At 35.1% G+C, this 21,508-nt stretch overlaps 1 protein-coding gene across 6 annotated transcripts in view; it reads right to left on the bottom strand.

Moving 5' to 3' along the window:
* Positions 1-304: 304 nt before the first annotated feature.
* The window catches only part of LOC135687395 (GTP cyclohydrolase 1), a 37,944-nt gene continuing 16,740 nt past the window's right edge, over positions 305-21,508 (bottom strand). For all 6 annotated transcript variants that reach the window (XM_065203943.2, XM_065203956.2, XM_065203965.2 and 3 more), the window contains one exon: positions 305-706. In XM_065203943.2, the coding sequence (XP_065060015.2) occupies positions 580-706 (127 nt within the window). In that variant the 3' untranslated portion in view covers positions 305-579. The remainder of the gene's footprint in view (positions 707-21,508) is intronic.

Below are 21,508 nucleotides of genomic sequence, written 5' to 3'. Positions count from 1 at the left end.
CTTTCGATACCATTGAAGAAATTTGAAGGCTGACCGAAAATCTTTGATAAGGCTCCATTTCGAATTTCCAAAGTTTTCTCAAAATCCCATGCATGCTCAAAAGAACAATTTCCCAAAATATCGTAATCCTCGCATCGTCCTCTCTTGTAAAAGCCCTTACTACCACAACAAAAAAATTTTTACAATACATGATGTTACTCCCATGACAAATAATATTGAACGAAAAATATATTATAAATTTCTAACCACACTGTGAACACGATGCCAAAAAGGTCGAAAAGAAACTCGTTAAAAAGCACAATAATTTTTCAATTGTAAAAAGCACTATTTCATGTCAATAGTTTCTTGTTCCTTTGACTTCATTTTTAAGGATTAATGGCTTGGTAACACAAATCCATTATTAAAACATCACCCACAAAATAAGAGTATACAAATCCATAGCAAAATACCTAATATAATATAATTAGCTATACCATTTCAAAAAGGCCTTTAATTGGATAATTTCAAGCGGCCTACACACCGTTGTTAATAATTTGAAAAAATTATCTGGCTAAAGAAGCTAAAATATCAAAGATCTTGCTACCGCCTTAATAATGTCAGGAATTCATCCCTACTTCTCGGGTCATCCCTCAAGGTACCCAGCATGCAACTTGTTACCGTCATAGCGCCAGGTTTCTGAACTCCACGCATTACCATACACATGTGACTAAAAGAAAAAGGGCATTCGTAACAAATAATCAAACTTTATTAATAATTACGGACATGTATTTCATTGCATTTTATTTTGTGCACCAATATAAAATTGCACTTGTTTTATGGATGAACCGATTATCGCTTATGTTGTAGAAGGATTTATGTCCCTGTTTTCTAAAAGGTCTTTAAGGTTGCGGTTAAATTTGCAGCGAGGATCAAAGCCACCTCCAGTTCGTAATAAATTGGAAAACGTTGCTACTTTATCTGAGTTAGATAGAAAAATTGATATTTAATTTAATTTTGATAAAATTTGACCGAAATCGAATGTTGCAATAACAATTGCTTCTAGACTTTCTCAAAAGCAGTTTCTAACTAGTTTCCGAGCAGTTTATCAACTCTGGGCACAAACGTAAACATATGATTCACGCCCAAGGAAAGCACATGTATAGAACAAGCGTTATCGTGAGCACACTCGAAACCAGGAGGTATTTCACAGCGGCAAAACAGCCCAGAATAATCATCCATTGAATAATTTATAACACTGTAGCGTATTAGTACAACTTTGGATGCAACAATACAAATAATAAATTTAAGATACAAAAGCAAAAATCAAAATAACGCTATATTCACAAACTGTACACCACAGGACTATGATAAGAATTAATCTTTCTTAAAACGTTCAGGTGCAGATCAAAAATATTTAAAGAGAACGTTGGCACCTTTTATTCGTCCTTCCTCTTATGTTTTTAATCAACATCTTGACATATTATTTTTTTAAGATATTTACTTTATACGATAATATTTCTTTTAAAGCATTTTTCTCAATTGTCTATATCTTTAGATATTACTTTTTATCAGAATGAACGGCAAGTCAAGATAGTGGCAGACATTTACACGATCATATTCAGGTAAAATTTCCATCATATTTTTTATGTGATCACAGACTGTGATCGTGTAAAAAACCTTAAAAGTTGTTTTAAGTTTCACGAAGCAGCAGCAATTAATCTTTTTTAATTGCCTGATAATTTGCCATCACAGATTTTTCATTTGACCAGCGATCAATTCCTGCTGCAACTTCAAGCAACTTTTAAGGTCGTTCACACGATCACAGTCTGTGATCACATGTAAAATGTGACGGAAATTTTACCTGAATATGATCGTGTAAACCGGCCTTTAGCATATATACAATTTCTGATAAGCTGTGGCCCAAAAGCAAGCTCCAGCGGTAGTATGAACAACTTAGCGGATGACGCAACCATTAGAGCAAATGTGCTATTTGCTGGTAAACATTGACAACACGATTAAGAAGCCATTAATTGTTTGAAGATTATTCACGAGAAGCGAATATCTGAAGCCAAAACGAAACATTAGTGGATCAGATACAGGCAATGTAAAGTTTTTAATTAATTGACATACACAATCAAGATGGTCGAAACTATCATTGTTTCGATTATGGCAACCAATCAAAAATCGCAGAGAAGAAGGAAGCAATAAACCTAGCCACCAAGACAGCAAGCATTTTAATGCGAAAGGTAGCCATTCTCTAAAACTGGGCAAAGTTGATTTTCGCTACAATGACAATTGTAGACAAGATAAAGACCCCTACGGGAACAATCGATTTAGTGGAAAATCCTGCCATTTAACCATTCAAATTCAATATTGAAAATTCTGGTTGCCTTGAAAGCAGCGTCGAGACAAAAAAGCAAGAAAGAACAAAAGGAAAAGGCAAAAGGAAGAATGAATAAGAGGAGCCAAAAACGAAGAAGCAAGAATGATGAAGCAAGAGTAAAGAAGCAAGAAGCAAGAATGAAGAAGCAAGAAGCAGGAAGCAAGAATAAAGAAGCAAGAAGCAAGACGCAAAAAGTAAGAATGAAGAAGAAAGAAGCAAGAATGAAGAAGCAAGAATGAAGAAGAAAAAGCAAGACGCAATAAGTAAGAACGAGGAGGCAAGATACAAGACGCAAGAAGCAAGAATGATGTTGCAAAAAATAAGAAGCAAGAATGAAGGAGCAAGAATGAAGAAGCAAGACGCAAAAAGTAAGAATGAAGAAGAAAGAAGCAAGAATGAAGAAGCAAGAATGAAGAAAAAAAAGCAAGACGCAATAAGTAAGAACGAGGAGGCAAGATGCAAGACGCAAGAAGCGAAAAAGATGTTGCAAAAAATAAGAAGCAAGAATGAAGGAGCAAGAATGAAGAAGCAAGACGCAAAAAGTAAGAATGAAGAAGAAAGAAGCAAGAATGAAGGAGCAAGGAGCAAGAATTAGGAAAAAAAAGAAGAAGAAAAAAACAATAATAAAGGGGCAAGAATTAAGGAGGAAGAATGAAATAGCAAGAATAAATAAGTAAGAAAAATAAGAATTAAAAAGCGAGAATGACGTAGCAAAAATGAAGTAGCAAGAATGAAGTAGCAAGAATGAAGAAGCGAGAATGAAGTAGCAAAAACGAAGAAGCAAGAATTGAGAAGCGAGAATGAAGTAGCAAGAATGAAGCAGCAAGCAAAATTCTTGTTTTATGGACTGATTTTCTCGTGGCTCACAACTATTTCAGTGTCTTTTCTGATGCAGGTAGTTAGAGGAGATATAAATCAGCAACATATAACAATTTTTTGGGGCTTTTGAACAGAACTTTAAAAAATTTGGCTCTTTTAGTTTACGCAGTTACGGGGGGAATATAGCAGTGGCTTGTCGTGTTTTTATGAGTTGAAAAAGTATGTGCTTGCAATGTTTATCTTCATATAAATTAGAAAGAACTATTTGAGTCTATTATCTAACAATATAGACCATTTAAAAGATATAATTCTTGAGTTTTTCTGTCTGTCGTTTAGAACCAAATATGGCATGAGTAGAAAAGAGCGAATTTTTTTATTTAGTTTGTCAATTTGAATTTGTAGAAATGAAATTTGATTTGAATCAAATTTCTTTTCTTTTGGTAAGAACAAATTAGTAATCTTTGTCGTGAAAATGTACCCCGAAGGTATTTTGTAGGCCTAAACTAAAGATACCGAGTGTGGTTTTGAAATAGTCTAAAAATATCAATGATTATATAGAATCAAAAATTGGTTACTATATTTAAACTCTGTTATTAATATCCAAGCATTGAATTATGACCTATTTTCAGCCTTTTCTAGAGTTAGGCCTAGATATTTCATAGCACTTTTTGTAAACCAAGAAAGAAAAAGTAACTAAATCACATCTTTGTACAAATGTGTTAAGAAAATAATGCATGAAGTGGCTAAAAATTGTTGCTGGATTCGTTTTAAAATAGATCAATCATTAGTTTCTGGAATTTCGACGAGACAGAAAACACCACAGCAAGCACCACGACTGTAAATACTTGGATTTTGCGAAATTCGGCTTATACTTCCAATATAAACATCAATTCATAAATTTAAGTGCAGTATAAGGCCACTCACCAAATTTCACATCGATATTAGAAAGAGAAGTGAACGAAATCAATCCTTACTTTTACCAAATTTATAAGGGCTCAGTATGGAGCAAGTTCCTTTTTGCCACTATTAAAAATGGCGGAAGTAAACAAATTTGCCTCACAGCTTAAGCCTTGGCCAAACGATTCGATCTTTCGCTCGATTTTTCACTCAACTTTTCACTGACGCCAACAAAATGAAGGCGCAAATAGGTTGCCGTGTTTATCTTACGTGCAAATATCCTTTCACAATCACTTGACAAACGCAAGCGAAATAAGACCATGTTCGTTCGTTCAATGCAGGAACCGCCATTAAGTACTTATTTCGATTAAGCAAATTACAATTTTCAGGCAAAATTTTGTCTCTTTTGATTAATTCCATTCTTAAAATGGAATTTATCACTTAAAAAGGTCCCCTTGACCTCGAGGCCCCAGGGTAGTATGCTTCCTTACCCAGCATAAGAGATGATAACTGCGCATGCGCACACTAGACTCACTCGACAAGGTGGCCAAACGATTCGATTTTCATTCGACAACACCTTTTTCACTCGATTTTTTTGATAGAGATCAAACTTCACTCGACATCATTCGACGCCAATCGACTTGCTCGACAAAGTGGCCAAACAACTCGATTTTTTGTCGAGTAAAAAATCGAGTGAAAATAGAGTCGTTTGGCCGGGGCTTTACCTGTGAGTTAGACATCTAGCGCCTTCGGCGCTTCTATATCATTGATTTGTTAGGAGTACTTTGCGAACGAGGCGTTATTTTGAATCAGAGGCATGGATTTGAAGGATTATTGCAGTGGACACCCATCGCATGCAAGGTGTTGTTTTTCAACTTCAGCCCTGAATAGATTATGCAGTTTAACAAGATTGATTTAGTTTTAAAAGGAGGAGATGATTAAAACAAGGATAAGCAAATACCCACGGACAAATGCTGGCCACCAGTGTAATTTGGATTAATCAACACTCTACGAATAAATGTTTTTGCTACAGCAGTGCGATTTCAATAAGATTAATAAAACCAGCAGACAAATCTTTAATGAAACTGTATTGCAGTATCGCTCATGATATTACAAAGTGACGTCAGATTTTCCATCAAGCAAAATAAAGAACAAGGACGACTAGAGAGGACACAACTGCACCGAAGGAACATTAAAGCAATTACTTTAAAGACTGAGAAGTAGTAATAAAAGCACAACGTTCGCAAAGACAGCTGCTGAAACGCTACAGACGCCATTTTGTTTAGTAGTTGATGGGCTTATCTCCAGAGCTATAATGGGTGTGTGGATTGGGTTTGGGTTTTATGTTTCACAGAACCAAAATCATTTCATTGGAATATGTTCATGAAAAGAATATAAATATACGGTCTAAATAATGTCATTAATTTCGCAACAACTTTGAAATATTGTTAAAGTAAATAATTTGTTTGATTTGATATGTCCTTGTGAGAAGGTCTTGAATTGGTATCGAGAAAAACCTTAAGTTGTCTTAAAAATACATTAATGCATATCATTGGCATTTCACTTAAATGAGCGTCAAATTTCTAGATCAGATAGTGCCAGAAAGGGACACGTGATCATATTTTGGAGTGGGATTGGGGGGAGGTGGCTTTAGAAATATTGGGGATAGAGTCCCCCAAGCGCCGGTGTGACTGGTAAAGCGAGAACAGAGTTGTCTTGCTATTACATAGACTTAAAATTTTTTACTTTAGATAACCGCTTCTTGATGTATAGCACAGAACGGTTCCAAGTTTCTACTCGGAGTTTCACGCTGACTGGATCATCAGGTAACATGGCGTATACAGCTCTGCCTATAAAACATCGAGCACTTTATGATAGCTCGGTGAACAGTAATTTTCATTACTTTAGTATTGATAATTAATGTGATATCTCAAATTATTCTAAAGTGAAAAAATGTCTTCGACTGCAGAATGAAGAACATAAAAGCTAATATTTATCTATAATTTTTTGTTAGAAAAATCGCTCTTGATTACAAGGTAACTATAAATTCCTAAAAATCGATACTTAACATCTCGTGTAATGGTCTATAAACACGCGTGTTAAATAATGAACGAGGATAGAAACGCAAGATACCGATTTCACGATACTTTGTTATGTAACATATGACACATGCTTGTCATTTTGAAATAACTTGGTAACACCTCGACTAGCAAACAGCGAGATGTCAAAATGAGCGCTCACATGTCAAGTCTTGTTATCATAGTTTAAGGTAATTATCGTTTCGAAAACAGATTGAAGAAGCCATCCTTGTTCATCACCTGAAAGTAAAACTGTTGACTTCTTTTCTCAAATCGTTCAAACGTATCAAAACCTGGACAATTTTTACAGCGATCACGTACCGAAATAACAAGAAACAAGTTACGTCTTTTTCAATTAAAAAACGCGATTAAATAACATTTGTCAATGGACAAGGCTTGGAGAAGCTATCTACATAAAAATAACACTTTTTGTTTCCTTATGTAAGCAGGATTGGCTAGACCTTAAGGTATCGAGTTTTGAGACACTGGATATTTGACTTCTTCGATATTTTCTCAATCTTTTGTTCGACTCCTTTAAGATCAAAGTTGTGAAGACATAAAGAAAATATTTTGCCTTTTTCAGGCCCTTCCCACTCCCTCAATTATTCCAATCATATTCTGTCACTTGAGAGTTCAGTATAAGGCATAGAAGGTTCTTCATCAACTAGAAAGGGTTCAAAACTTTGGAGAAACCAAAGAACTTCCAATTATGAAAGGGAATAGGCAATTTAATAAAGCGTATGAATACATTTTGTGACCATCAAAAATACAATTTGTGACCACTGCACCAAGTAAAGCGCATTCATCTTGTACCTATATTAAATAAATTTCTTAATAGAATATTTTCCGGAGGAAAATGAAAAGCTTTAAGTCCGAGTTACGATGCTAAAAGATAAAGGGTTCTGTATGCTAGAGGATCCTTGTTTTTCTTTTGAGTTGCTGACGTTTTCTCAACCCGAAACAAAATAATTAGAACAAATTTACTTGCAACAATTCACATAAACATATTTTTTATCTCTAACCTTGACACGAATATTCCTATAATAAAGGCGATAAAAAACACCACGACGAAGCAGACAATGGCGCTGTGAAATATCAACATCAGCAAAAATCTCGAGTTTTAAGGACGACAGATGCAAAGCATGTGGCAGTGTGAAGCTTTTTTACAGAAATTATCTTGATCACATTTTCATTTATGTGTTGTAGATAAGTTCAGAGGAGAGATCTGCGTTCGCTTCAAGCCTTAATAATTGCATGCAGCGCACCTGCGTTATGTGTGAGACACCTGCTTGATCACAAGAGAGGTTAAATCCCCTCTCAATAGCTATTTAAGTATCATGCATTGTCGACAAACCACAGTTTCATTTGCTAAGAGCCGAGAGGTTAGCTGAACTTGAAGAGACTTTCATACATTTCTAGACCATGACAAGCCCAATACTGAAGACCTTCTTGTCTTGGACAAAGAGAGGGACGCAGAGCAAAGAAAGGAGAAAAAGTGGTGAATCCAAAAAGCTGAAAAGAAGCTCATCGCGTAATTCTTCAGGGTCTGATAATTCGGATCACTGCAGCCAATTCTCAAGTGGCAGTGAAGAAAGTGTAGAATATTGGTCACCATCCTGTCGAATGATTCGGAGGCATGCAATCTGCGAGGAAAACCTACGCGAGTATTATACATACTGGTGTATTGGCGATACACACAACCAAACAGAAGAACACCTTCGAACGAGCCAAACAAATCAGAGAAAGGAACGATAACACATGTGATTTGCTAGGATTTATCGCTTTGGATTGGAGATTCATCCCTTCGCGTAGTTATTGGCCAATTGACAGGGGCTTCGAACACTTTGAAGTGCCACGAAGAAGAGAATCTGGCGGGATATTTGCAGACAGGCAATCCCATAGACAATAACCGCAAAGACAAAACAAAAAACATTAGAATCGCACTATGCGACTAAACTTCCCGAGATCGAGGAACATCCAAGAAGTCAAACTGTAAGTTTGAAGTTTTTAATGCAAAGTTTGGGAAAGAATAAAATTCATTTTTGTAATTATGTAGCTATGTAAATTTCATCCAGTAGTTTGTCATGTTGTAGTAAATTAAAACGAATTTTGAATGCTGCAAGTATGGTGCTTTGGTTAATGGAATGAGATTTTTTAAAGAAATATTGGCGATTTTCTGCAATCTCTCTACATATTTCCTTGAAGCAAGTAAGAAAAGGTGCAAATATCCACTCTGATGTCGCAGAACATAAACTGTTAAGCCTAGAAAATATTTTCAGGGATGTCTACTAACATACTACTTTTAAGAAAAATCAAAGAGCAGCTTTGTCGTTTGCAAAAATAACATGTTCACTTGCAGTTTGAATATATTCGATATGGAATTTCAACATAGCGAAAAATGGGCTCGAAATATTTCTTGAAGAACAAACTAAACAACGAATTTCAAAAACACTTTCAAGATACAAAAAAGGTTTCTTAAAAATGCATTCAAAGCCTTAAAATAAGAGTGAGGTCATCTTCTGATACTTTGAGTCTTCGAGCCATAACACTTGGTTGGTAATATAAGAATATTCGAAGAAATTCCGCAAAAGCTGAACATTTTCTGTCGCGGAGGTCTTCAATTAACCCAGTAAAGTTTGACTTCAAAAGTTTAGATTGCTATTCATTTGACAGAATACATTAGAATACATTTCACAGAAAAGATAAAGGGTAAACAATATTAAAAATGGCCTTTGTAAAGCTCCGATTCTTGATGGCTTCAATTATTAAATAGCAAATCTTCCAAAAATATAATTGTTCTATCATTTGAAAACTCTTCAGTCATAGCAAATTTTCTTTCTTGCTTTCTGCTTTGGCGAAAATAAAGTTACATTTTGACAGCAATCTCAATTTTCGACCAAATCACTGGAATTATTGTGATGACAAAAAAAACAGAAAACTCAAAATAAAATTTAAATTATTTCCAAAAATTGAGAATAATTTCTTTTCCATTTGATTAAAAAATGATCACTGCTCAACACTGCCAAAGTTGTAATAAAAAGTTCAGATTAAATTATTTATAATTTGTGATAAAAAATAAGACAAATTTTATATGTCAAATACAAAATACATGAAGGTTGAAAAAATGATCGATGTCTTATTTTAAATAAAACCATTAAATTCATAAAAAACAAACACAAATTTCAGATAAAAAATTCTTGAAGCTGCACATTATTTCCTCGTTGCCAATTCATCAGTAAAATATGATAAATGTTGTTTTCATCATGCGCTAAAAATGTACCTCAAAAAAATTCTGCCATCAAAATTTACAAATGTGCAAGTAATTGTATTAAAAACATGCTTTCCATGAAAAGAAATAACTTCAAAACAAATGGTAGCTTTTTTAATTCATAAGTTAATTATCTATTTCAAACTGATTATGACAAATTAAATTTTTTGGCCATATTCAAGACATTCTGTTGATAGGCGGAGATCTTATTCATCTATGTTGCTATCATGGTTTTAATAAGTGTGATGGCATTGCCAAAGACCAGTGCTAAATGGGGCTCACGGGGCAACCGCCACGGCCCTCTTTCTTTCGGCAGTATTTGCATACAATCGTGGTGAGAAAAACCGCAAAAATATTTGTAAACATCGATGACATCAAACATCGAAACAAGATGCTGGATTATCAGATCTGTGGAGCCATGCACGTAGTGACATTGACTTTAGAACGAGACTACTTCAAAATGTCATCCTTTTAATTTTCCAACAACAACAACCTATACACGCCATGAGAAGGGCATTTTCAAAACCAAATAAATGGTGTTACATTATATGACTGTTATGCTTTATTGATGTCCATAATAGATAGTTAATGAAGTCGTGTGATCGTGTGATATTTTGATTTATCACAAAAAGATGAAACATCTTATTTGATTAAAAACATCTAAAAAGCACTTAATATTAATTTTTGATTGAACGGCTTAAAATTTATTTCGCTTTTCGGTATGAAATACAATATAACTTTATAGCAAGGAATTATGAAAATGAAACTCTCAAATAATGTGAGGGTAATGATTTCTGAAGTCAAAGACAAAGAAGTAACAAAGATGCTCGAAGGGTTTTGGTTTTAAATGCTTTGGTTTTGGTAAGAAGAACGAATTGACCAGTGTGGAGGCATTTTATAGTTGATGTTGAAATGATATCGATATCCAACGGGTTATGACGTCAATTAAAGGCTTTCAGTGACAGGAAACTTGTACAAGACTGGTCTTTCCATTCAAAGGACAACAGGAATCAACTTAATAATTAACACTCATTTGTGGCCTCTGAGTCGTACAGACAATTAGGTACGGATTATCAATGTAAATAGTTTTCTTTAGTCCTGAATCAAAGACTGGGTCACCTGAGAAATAATTCATTCTTTCCTGAATGAGGTCGTAGAGATAAAATATGCTTCATCAGAAAAGCATATCTTGAGGAAAGCAAAAGGAGGATAGGATATATAAGTAATAAGATGAAAGCCACGGAGAAACTAAAGTTAATCAGCCTCTGTTTGAAAAATAGTTGAAGTCAAGAATGGTTTAACCAGTTACCCAGTTGACGTTGCAGATGAAATATGAACCATTTCATTTCATTTTATTTTCATTAATTTCATTTCAAATGTTTAAGGAGGGTAGCCCTTCAGCAATGCTGATTTTCAAGGGGCCCTCCACTTAAAATACTTACAGAAATTTTTATAAAAAACAAATTATCCTAATTACAATTCAATATTTACAATCTAAAATAAATCTTATTTTAACTTGAATTTAATTTTAATAATTATACTTGAATTTAATTATCAACAGGGGCGTAGCTAGCAGTGGAGGGTGTAGGGGGTGTTACCCCCCCCAAATATCTCATAAATTCGTCGGTAAATCTTCAATTTGTCTACAAAACTTGTTTTAGAAAGAGCAAAGAGCACCTAAATTCTTCTCAATCTTTTTGTTCGTCGGTAAATTTTTCTATTGATGACCCTCCACCCCCTAGTGTGGAAGGTCAAGCGACGCCACTGATAATCATCGTTAAATGAATCTCAACTATATATGAAGTTAAAGGTTCAGCTCAAATAAATACGAACAAAAGTAAAGAAGAAACCCATTTTTATCAAAGGTACTGTTGGCTTGTTCTACGCGTACAATTCAAACTTAAAATTACACAGCTGTTTTTAAGGGTCGTGGCTTCTATTTCGTAATAATCGTTTCTTGTTTCAGCTCTGCCAACAAAGTAAGCAGAAACTGGCTCTTACTAAGACAGACAGGTCAATATTAACTTTCATCCCATAAAAAGATAATCAGAAAGCAACCGAACGAGGTTTGAGCCAAAGAAATAGAGAGTCATAAGAATAAATGAGGATGGATATAAGGAGAAACAATCTGGGGTATAGGAGATTCAACAGGGATGACAAGGAATGAAAAGGAGGAAACACCATATGACAACCACTGCAGCAGGTCTCAATGCTGTTTCAACGTTCTCTGCATTTGGGTAGGGTGGGGGACGTATGGCAGAGGGAATCGCAATGCATCTTTAGGCATACATTTGGCATTTTTTGGTATACTTTTTGTATACTTTTAATGTACTTTTGGAATGGTGCGTAAAAAGCTTTGCACTTAGAACTGGTAAACATTTATGATAATAGCATGATTAGCCTAGCAGGCATTAGAGATCGAGATTTATAATTTTTGTAAGAGCTGTAGAATAGATCATAAGGAACATTTTAGTCTATACAGAAGAACGCGAACACGAGTTGACAGTCAAGTTTGGGAATGCACTTTGAGACTGACTGAATTCGCGCTTTAAAATGCAAACATTTTGCGTATCTATTGCAAGTTTTAGCTTAATTTAAAGATGGACAAAAAGTATGAAGTGATCCTTTTTAAAATTATTGAGTACGGTCTGAAATATTTGAAGATAGCTAAAATATGATGCACGGCACAGAATATAGTGCCAAGCATTGAGTGAAGGCAAAGGAATAACACATAAGGAAAAAGCAACACTCAAAACTGAAAGCCTCTCTTTCAGACTGAAAACAAGCAAGAAAATGAAAAACGAAAAAATCTTCAATTTACCTAAATTCAGTCAGTGATTTGCTAAAGTTAATTAATTTCACGTTAATACCCAATATTCTCCGTGTAAAACCTGCTATTAATCAAATGTTTGATTCCAACAATTTGACAACCTATATCAACCATACATTCCGGATAGAAAATCAAAAAGGATAGTTATTTAAAAAAAAACTAGATGGGCAACACTTCTTTAGATAAGAAAAGAATTACCTTATGTCTAATCAAATACTATTCAGGGCACCCTGCCTGCTGTTGTTATTATAACCCCTTTAATGATTTGGAGAGTCCCCATCTTTCAGAAATTGACAATCTATGCAATACAAAGTTGTGTCAATTTGATAGGACGCCCAACCATTCATCTCCTACATTATACCAGCTTTTCCTAGGTAGAAAACGATTTCTATAGAAATACCAAAACGCCTCACAAGGAAGACTAGTAAAACTAAATCCACGATTATGATAAGAGTGCGTGGAATTCTAATTTGTAATATATGGATTCGAAACAAAGAAAAATTCCATAAAACCGTTTACTCTCTCCACTTTCTATAATTGCTTCCCAGCAACCACTGTTCACACAACCACTCTTGCCTAACTCAAGAATTTCTCAAAATGGCATTGGTTAAGCATGGTGCTTAGACAGATATGACTGAAAAAGTGCAGATAATAGTTGAAGTATGAAAAAGTTAAGGTAAGGTTGGCAGCATAAATTTACCTATGGATTTTCTGCAAAATTAGCAATTTTGGCGATGAAATAGAAGATCGATAGTAATGCAATGAAAGAGAATTTCGAAAAGCTAAAAAGAGTACTTTGAAGGCCTACCACACCTGTCTTGCGAGATTATCCATAATGGGCAACACGCGTGGGCCTTAAGACCAATTACAGGCCTCGTTAACGCCAAAACGCTGAACAATGTGCAGTTAATTATTGTCTTCCAAAAGTACAGCAAGTCGACTTGATAATTAACCAAAACTTTGGAGACTAACCGTAGCGATATAATCATTGCGAAATTGGCTAGAAAAGACTCCTACTTTCACGGCTCAATTGTTATTCAATGATCTCATCAGGGTCTCAGGGACAGACTGCAAGGGCGGGATCTCGACAACACAAGTTTCCAGCTAACTGAAACATTTTCGACATTTTCTCAATGGATTCCATGTCCTAGCAAAGAGGGGCCAAAACAGAGCCAGACTAATATGCTTAGAATAGAAATGAGAAATGATCGTAAATAATTAAAAAAAAGGAAGCAAATTCCAATGGAAAAATCTGCTGGACACAACAAAGCTTTCTGTCACAACGCCGACATATCACGTCAGCTTCTACGGATGCAGTGACATGAGACTGTACTGAATATGATGAAAATCGGTTTGTGTTCATTGCTAAGTCTCCTAGCATGGTTGATCGGGGTTTGGCAAATTCTTGAAGAATAGGGTTGGTGTGTTGTATCTAAGACGAGTGTTACCCACATAAAAGGGGCGATTTAAAGAGAATTCCTTTTAAGAAGGGGTTCCCGTTCTGTCTTTTAAATAAAGGAAAAGAGGCATCACCACCCCCAAAAAACTGGGGTGGACAAAAAACTTTTACTTGACCACGATCTTCAGACTCTTGGGAAATCTGGGAAATGACATTTTTAGTATTTATGATCTACTTCGAAATTTTTGAAAAAGCAACTTCGAAATTGATCTGATCAACAACTAACCACCTCCCCCCCCTCCTGGTCTATTTTACAAAAAGGATCTACTACTGCGACGGTAAGCTGGACGTAGTAACAAAAATATATGATTTACTTCTCTCTCTAAAACTAAGGCGACAAGCACACTTTACATACTGCAAGAATTAATGCGTTACTTCGGTTGATAGAAACATTTTATGGTACAAAAAAAGAAATTAGCAAAAAGCTTCGCTTGACGTCTTAGACAAGATTATATCGATTCAATTTTAAAGGTAACCACTTAAATCATTTTTTACAACTTAACTTTTTGTAACATAAGTCAAGGTTGCATAATTTTAGAAGATCGCTTGCTTGAAGAAAATATTCTACAGATCTCAGTTACATTTATGCAAGACTTTCTGCGACATGCACGTGCCCAATACGCGTGATACAGTGCCTTTCTAAAGCAAAGAACAGTCTTTTGGTAGTAAATGCTCTTTTAACAAAGAGTAAAGGAAAATCTGGGAATCGTAATAATACTAAAGCACGAATAATGAAGCTATAATAGTTAACCATAGCATTGCTGAAATTGGTCTCTTATTGTGCCAAACAGGAATTTAATGACGACTGGACACCGGCTGCCAGAGACACAAAAGCTAGTTTGCAGGAAGGGTTTGGACAGCAAATAAAGTAGGTTTTGTTGATAAAAACCAAATTTTGTTTTCTTGCTCGTTCAATTGTGAAATAAATCATCGTTACCTATAATGGCGAGGTTATACTTGATTCTTGAAGAATATGGTACGAGCTCTAACACTGCACTTAAACAGTAGTATCACAGGAAGATCTCTAATAGCATGTTTTTGTCTTAAGAAAAAGACTGCTTATGGCTGTTTCTGTATCAGTAATGCAATGTTGCGTTGAAATGAAGAAGGTTGAGGCGATAAATTGCAGAGTATCGGACGAAAAGTACTTCAGTACGATATGTGTCGCGTTTCCGTGCAGTCTTTAAGTTTTGAGGTACCAAAAGCTTATTTGACAACAATGAAATTCGAACCTCTGGCTGTGACATTTAAATGTGATGGTACCTACTTAAAATAATAATTAGAAACATATTTTAATTTCTTTCTGGAAAATTGGCATTTTTTTAGTTTTTTAAAGATTTTTTTTCATGGATTTTTGTAAGGTTTAACTTGACCTTTATCAGATATTACTTGGAATGTCATGAAAATGTGTTCAAAAAATGACAAAAAGATATTTTATAGCAATTACATTTCTTATAGCTTTTTTATTAACAAGTTAATAGTTTTTTAATATTTTGTATACTCGGGGTCACAGATGTTTTGAAAAAAGACTAGTGATTTTTTGGAAAATAAAATTCGAAAAATCTACTTTTGAATACCGCACTTTGAGAAGCAGCTTACAAAAGTTTGTATACTGCCTGACTTCGTTGTAGCTTCTCCTCCGCTAAGTTTATTTTACTACAACAGTATGCTAAACAAGTTACTACGATGATTTACTTTTAACAATCGCTGAAAGCTAATGAAAACACAAGTAAACAGGTAAACCAAGAGATGTATTCAAACAAGGCGTATTCGTTATCCTGATATCAAGATTAGACAGTTTAGAAATAAATTATAGGTAAGGTCAATCGTGGGAGCCATTGTTAAGACACATGTGTACACTTGAGGCATAACTTTTTCAAAAAAACCTACAATCTTGGACAGTTTGTGTTTATATTTTGTGCACATGCCCTCCAAGTTCCTCACCCCTTAGTTCCTGTTAACCAGCTCAATAGTTATCTTTTTTTAAAATACACACTAAAAAGTATATTTGAATAAGGGAACTGGATTTTGATGCTGGAACATTGACTATGCTTGCTACCTGGGCCCACTAAGCAGAAAACGGGTTGGGGAGGAAGGGTAAAAAGTCTAAGAGGGGGGGGGGGCGAACATGCTAAATACAAAGATCAACAAGAGGCTCAATTGTATAGTTTGAAGTACATTCTGCATAAAGCTGAGGCTGCCGGGCATGTGCTATACCTATATGTTTGTGTGAACAGATGTGGCCAGGCTATATGCATCTTACACAGAGGATCACAACCATGATCTCGTCATTACGGAGCTAGGAGCAATTCAGTTGAGCATCAGTATTTCGAAAAAGCTCAAGATCAACTGTCAGTTCAAGGAAGCAAAGCACATTGCTAATACTCGCAAACCTAGGTCGAATATTGCCACTGGCAATGATACAAGATGAGTACAGTCCTGGCACATCAGCAATGAATGGAAAGTCGTTTCGATATTGAGTTGAAAGACGAAAAGAGCTGTAATGATGCTCGACAAAACAAAATAAAAATATAAAGAAAATTAAATGTTCTCCGTAAGGTATTTTCTTGCACAATCCAAACTCTTAACTACAACTCTATCAACTCCCTACTACAAAGTTACGCCTCCCTTTTCTCCTCTAAAAACGCGTGTTCTCCTCTCTCTTTTCTCTGTCTCGTTCCAGGCCTCTCAATGTTCACTTCCTCAGAGAGCCTCTGAAAGTCATAAAGCTTCTGGCCTGCTTTCTGCACAAAACATTATCTTTGGGCGAAAACTGAAAGTCACATCATGTCTGCTTGCATAGGAATTGTCTAGTTTCCATACTGCTCAACCTGTGAGAGTAGGGTTAGGGTTAGGGTTGGGGTTAGGGATAAGGTTAGGATTAAGGTTAGGGTAAACTAATTACGTCATCAGGTCGAGAAGTATGAAAAAAGACAGCTCCGTATGCTTAAGATCTTAAAAAGGCGACTGGCATCGTCCATAATTATAAGTTTAACTTCATCATTGCGTTCAAGAACAGCCGATGAGGTGAAAACACATGCAGATATTAACATACATATCATTTTCTGACACATCTTTGATTTTATCAGGACGGGCAAAGTGCTCCGATATCAAAAACAGCACGACAGCATCTCATTTATAAGACAACGCATTCATTTTATGACATCACATAGAATTCTGCGTCGACATCTAAGATTTTCGATAAGCTTTGCCATAGAAAATGCCACAGCCAAGTAGAAATCATTGTTGACGATAACGCCATATAACAAAAGGAGCATACGGAAACTGACTTGTGTTCGAGTGGATTCATGAAAGTCTGCATATAGTGTTCTCCATGACGCACATTTAGTGTATTCCTTTACCCGGGGAACTTTCACATACACTGCTATGGGATGTGCCATTTTAAGGAGTACCTTTTTTCAAGTAGACAATAAATTTTGGGGTATACATTATGGTAAAATCAAACAGTTGCGGCGTTAGCCACTAGAAATTCGCTTCCGTTGTACTTAGAAGAAGAAGTGTATTTTCATCCTGTGCGTAAATTTTAATACCAACCAGCAAATCATATTGATGGATTTTGACAAAAATTTTCTGGACTTTCTCAGAACTCAGTTGCTTTTTACATTTTTTCTTCGAATACTGAAGCTTCTAATTTTTTGCTTATTGTCCAGAACTCTTTGCTTATAGCGACTTTCTTTTTTTTACTGACAAGGTACAAACCTCTTCAAGTATTACGCTTATCGAAAATGAAAAGTTTATTACGAATGACAGTGAAATAGCTGAGATCCTTAATGAATTTTTTACAAATATCACAAAGACAATTGACATTGCCCCTGGTGAATGCATTCTCAATTCGACAGACCATTTGCTGGATCCTGTTGAAATTGCTGTTGAAAAATATAAACATCATCCCAGCATCCGCAAGATTAAGGATAAGGTAAACCATGGCACATTCTTCGAATTCAAACCAATTACAATGCAGGCAGTCAATGATGAATTATTGAGACTAAATACAAAAAAAGCGTCTACAATTGAAAGTATTCCTCCGCGGATACTGAAAGAAAACGAAGACATTTTTGCACCATTACTGACGACAATTTTCAATAATTCATTGCTCCAGAAAACGTTTCCTGAAGATCTTAAATTAGGAGACATAACTCCACTATTCAAAAGTGACAAAACTACAGAAAAACGAAACTATCGACCTATCACCGTTCTATCCGCATTATCAAAGGTCTTTGAACGGCTTCTATATGCTCAGATGGTCGACTTCGCGGATACGTTCCTAGTTCCCTACTTATGTGGTTTTCGGAAAGGTTTCAACACACAGCATGCGCTGTTGAGATTAATGGATATCTGCAAGAATTCCCTAGATAAAAAAGGGGTGGTTGGTGCCTTGCTAATGGATCTCTCAAAAGCGTTTGATTGCATAGACCATGAGCTATTAATTGCGAAATTAAATGCCTATGGTTTTTGTAAAGATGCTCAATTATTGATTTATAATTACCTGTCCGGTAGAAGACAAAGGGTAAAATTAAATGGTTCATTCAGCACTTGGCGAGAAACCTTTGCAGGTGTACCACAAGGATCAGTCCTTGGGCCTCTTCTCTTTAATTTATATATTAATGATTTATTCTTAATGGTAACTGATACTGCAGTATGTAACTTTGCTGATGATACTACGATTTTTGCAGCTGACTGTCAATTAGATAAAGTTTTAGAACGGCTAGAAACTGATGCTCTTATTTTATCAAAATGGTTTCCAGAAAACTTTATGAAATTGAATGCAGGGAAATGTCATCTTCTTACTTTTGGAACAAATCAAGATGACTTTAAGATCAAAATCGGTGAGGCCATTGTTGAAGAAAGCTCTGAAGAAAAACTGCTAGGGGTGATAATAGATAAAAATCTTAATTTCAAAAGTCACGTCTCAAATTTATGCAAAAGAGCCAGCCAAAAACTGCATGCTCTTGCTAGAGTTTCGCCATTTATGGGTTCTGATAAACTGCGTCTCCTAATGAACAGCTTCATAAAAGCTCAGTTTAGTTACTGCCCACTAATTTGGATGTTCCATGACAGATGTCTGAATGCTAAAGTAAATAAAATCCACGAAAGAGCACTCAGAATTGTTTATAAAGACAGTCATGCTGACTACGAAGCATTGCTGACTTTGGATAATGCAGTATCAATTCACCAACGCAATCTACAGTACTTGATGATAGAAATATACAAAACCAAACATAACCTGAACCCTAGTTTCATGAGTGAGATTTTTGAAACAAGAAATGTACATTATGATTTGCGAACTAAAAATAATCTTTGCATTCCAAAAGCCAGGACAACTTCTTATGGTATAGAAACTGTGAGATATTTAGGTCAAAAACTGTGGCAAACACTACCTCACAGTATAAGAGAGTCCCAATCATTGGCAACATTTAAAAAAGAATTAAGAGCACACCCTATAGAATGCGACTGTAGATTGTGTAAAAAATTTATTGCTGGGTTAGGTTTTATTTAGAACATTATACCTTAAACATTTTTAATATTGTATCATATATTTTTATTTCATACTAACTCTTATTAGATAGTTGGCCTTAATTAGCTTCTTTATAGCTATCAACCGTTCATTTAGTACGCCAACTTTAAACAAATTATTTATTATTATTATTATTATTATTATATTTTGAAAAAATGAGTGTATCCTAAAACTTCTGAGTATCTGTGAGATGGCCTACTTGCGGCATTCATTTTTCGGTAGTATAACTGCAAGAGCGACTTGGAATGCTGATGCATAAATTATATTCGACCAGTATAAATACTTAGAGACGGTATTTGGATCAATTAAGAGTGTCTAGTTCTATCTTAGCACGTACATACGACAAAGCTTATAATGTAGCACAAAACAGATGTCATTAATGTTTTGAAAATTTCAAAGCATCGTTTTGAAAATCACTAAAAAATTCCACATTAAATTTTTTGGTTAGATTTCTGTTTCACACCTAAAATCAAGGTTAGTTGTAGGTTTCTACACGTGAAAGCAAATTTGATATCAAGCGTCACTCGATATGACCTTCACCGTAAAGTTCCTTGAGATGTTTTCTAATAACTTACAAAATGAACGTCTTGAGAACTGGAAACAACAAAGCCTACATAAAGAACAAATTCTGACTATCTTATACATTGTTCCGACTTAGCTGCATAGATAAAAGGAACCAACACACAGCTGAACTTTGATAATGCAATGAGTGAATTTTACTACCATGCCATGGTAACAGCCGTTGTTTGCAACAAAAGAACACGTTAAGGGAACAAGTTGTTGGCAAAGCAGGCAGGCAACTGTTGTTTTCGACATAGAACCACTGACGCAAATTAAAAATATGCTGATTCGAGCTATGCGGACAAACAATAATGTTTTCCATGGTTATTTTCTTCCTGTACAAAGAAGGCCCATAGAAACTTTCTGATGACGAATTTTTGAAGACTTTTCCTACAGACATGACTTGATTTATTAAATTATATGCGCTAAAATAATGCTTAAAAAATTTGATGGGGCGATAAGTGTTACCTAATGACGAGATGACGTAAAAAGAAATCAATCAGCTATCTTACAGGCAATAAAAAGGAACAAAGAAAACGTAAAAACATGAATATTTTTTTGTACATTCATATATGAACTTGCCACAGTTGATAAAAACAACTAAAAAATATAGGGCGAAATAGTCCTAAGTTGACGTGATATATGACGTAAACAAGCAATAAATCTACTAATATCAAAATTTTCTTGATTCAATTTTCAAAAGCTTCCAGAACAGCGCCTAGATGATGATTTTCAATAGTAGATCATTCTAAATACCGCAATGTGTTATGGAAAGGGGCGACCGAAAAGTGTTCAACAAGCAATAGGGATTGTCAACAAAAGCTACAAAGATTTAATGGTTTATGGTTTGATAATAATAATCGTAATTTACTTGAATAAATGTCAATTTTTCATGATGAAAGTACAGGAAATATTGTTTTTTGGTAAATGATACGGCTTCTGGTTAGACTAGAGTTGGGAGGGTGGGAGGGGGGCGGGCTTTGAGTTTTAACTTGGTCTAACAAGTATAATCTTAAATCAAGTCCGGTATTCGGCGAAAAAAGCGCCACTGTCCAAGAAGAGAAGAAATAAATAAAAACTAAAGGAAATTGAAGGGAAGTTCCCAAAGAAAACCCTATCTTACCGATTAAAAACTTTAATGTATAGGAAGATATGACAAGATTAGTTGGTAAGGTTGTAGAAAGCCCAATTAACATGTAAACAGGAAGCGCTGGAAAATTTCAAGTGAAAGCAACACAAACATACTTTTTATGATTACGAATCACTCAATGCCTGCTTACTCAAACTACTAGACGAAATAACTGGGTGCTGATCAAAGGCTGTCCTTCAATCAGTGGCGTAACGGAGATGTCTTGGGCCTTTAAGGAAAAATGGGACAGGGCCACTTTTTACGGATGCAAGAAGGTTTTATCTAATTGTGCTGAACCTGTCAAACACAATAGCAAGACGTAAAAATGATGATTTTTCTTATTAACTGAGTTTAGGGGGGTGATTAGTTAAAGAAATAAAAGAACATTAAAGTTTTTGGAAATATGGTTATATCGAGCGAAGTCTTAAAAATATGGATTTAAAAGTAATTTGGGGACCTTTTTACTCAGGGACCCTTAGTTATCAAAGTAAAATGGCCTAAAGCATACAGAGATTGTGAAATATTAGAACAGTAAGATAAAGAGGACCAAAACAAGCAAGTATCATGGG

Source organism: Rhopilema esculentum, chromosome 10 (genome assembly GCF_057945365.1).
Source record: "Rhopilema esculentum isolate cy_ngs chromosome 10, ASM5794536v1, whole genome shotgun sequence".
NCBI classification, from domain to species: domain Eukaryota; kingdom Metazoa; phylum Cnidaria; class Scyphozoa; order Rhizostomeae; family Rhizostomatidae; genus Rhopilema; species Rhopilema esculentum.
Note: the sequence above shows the minus strand (reverse complement) of the source record. Positions and strands in the feature narration are given on the sequence as shown.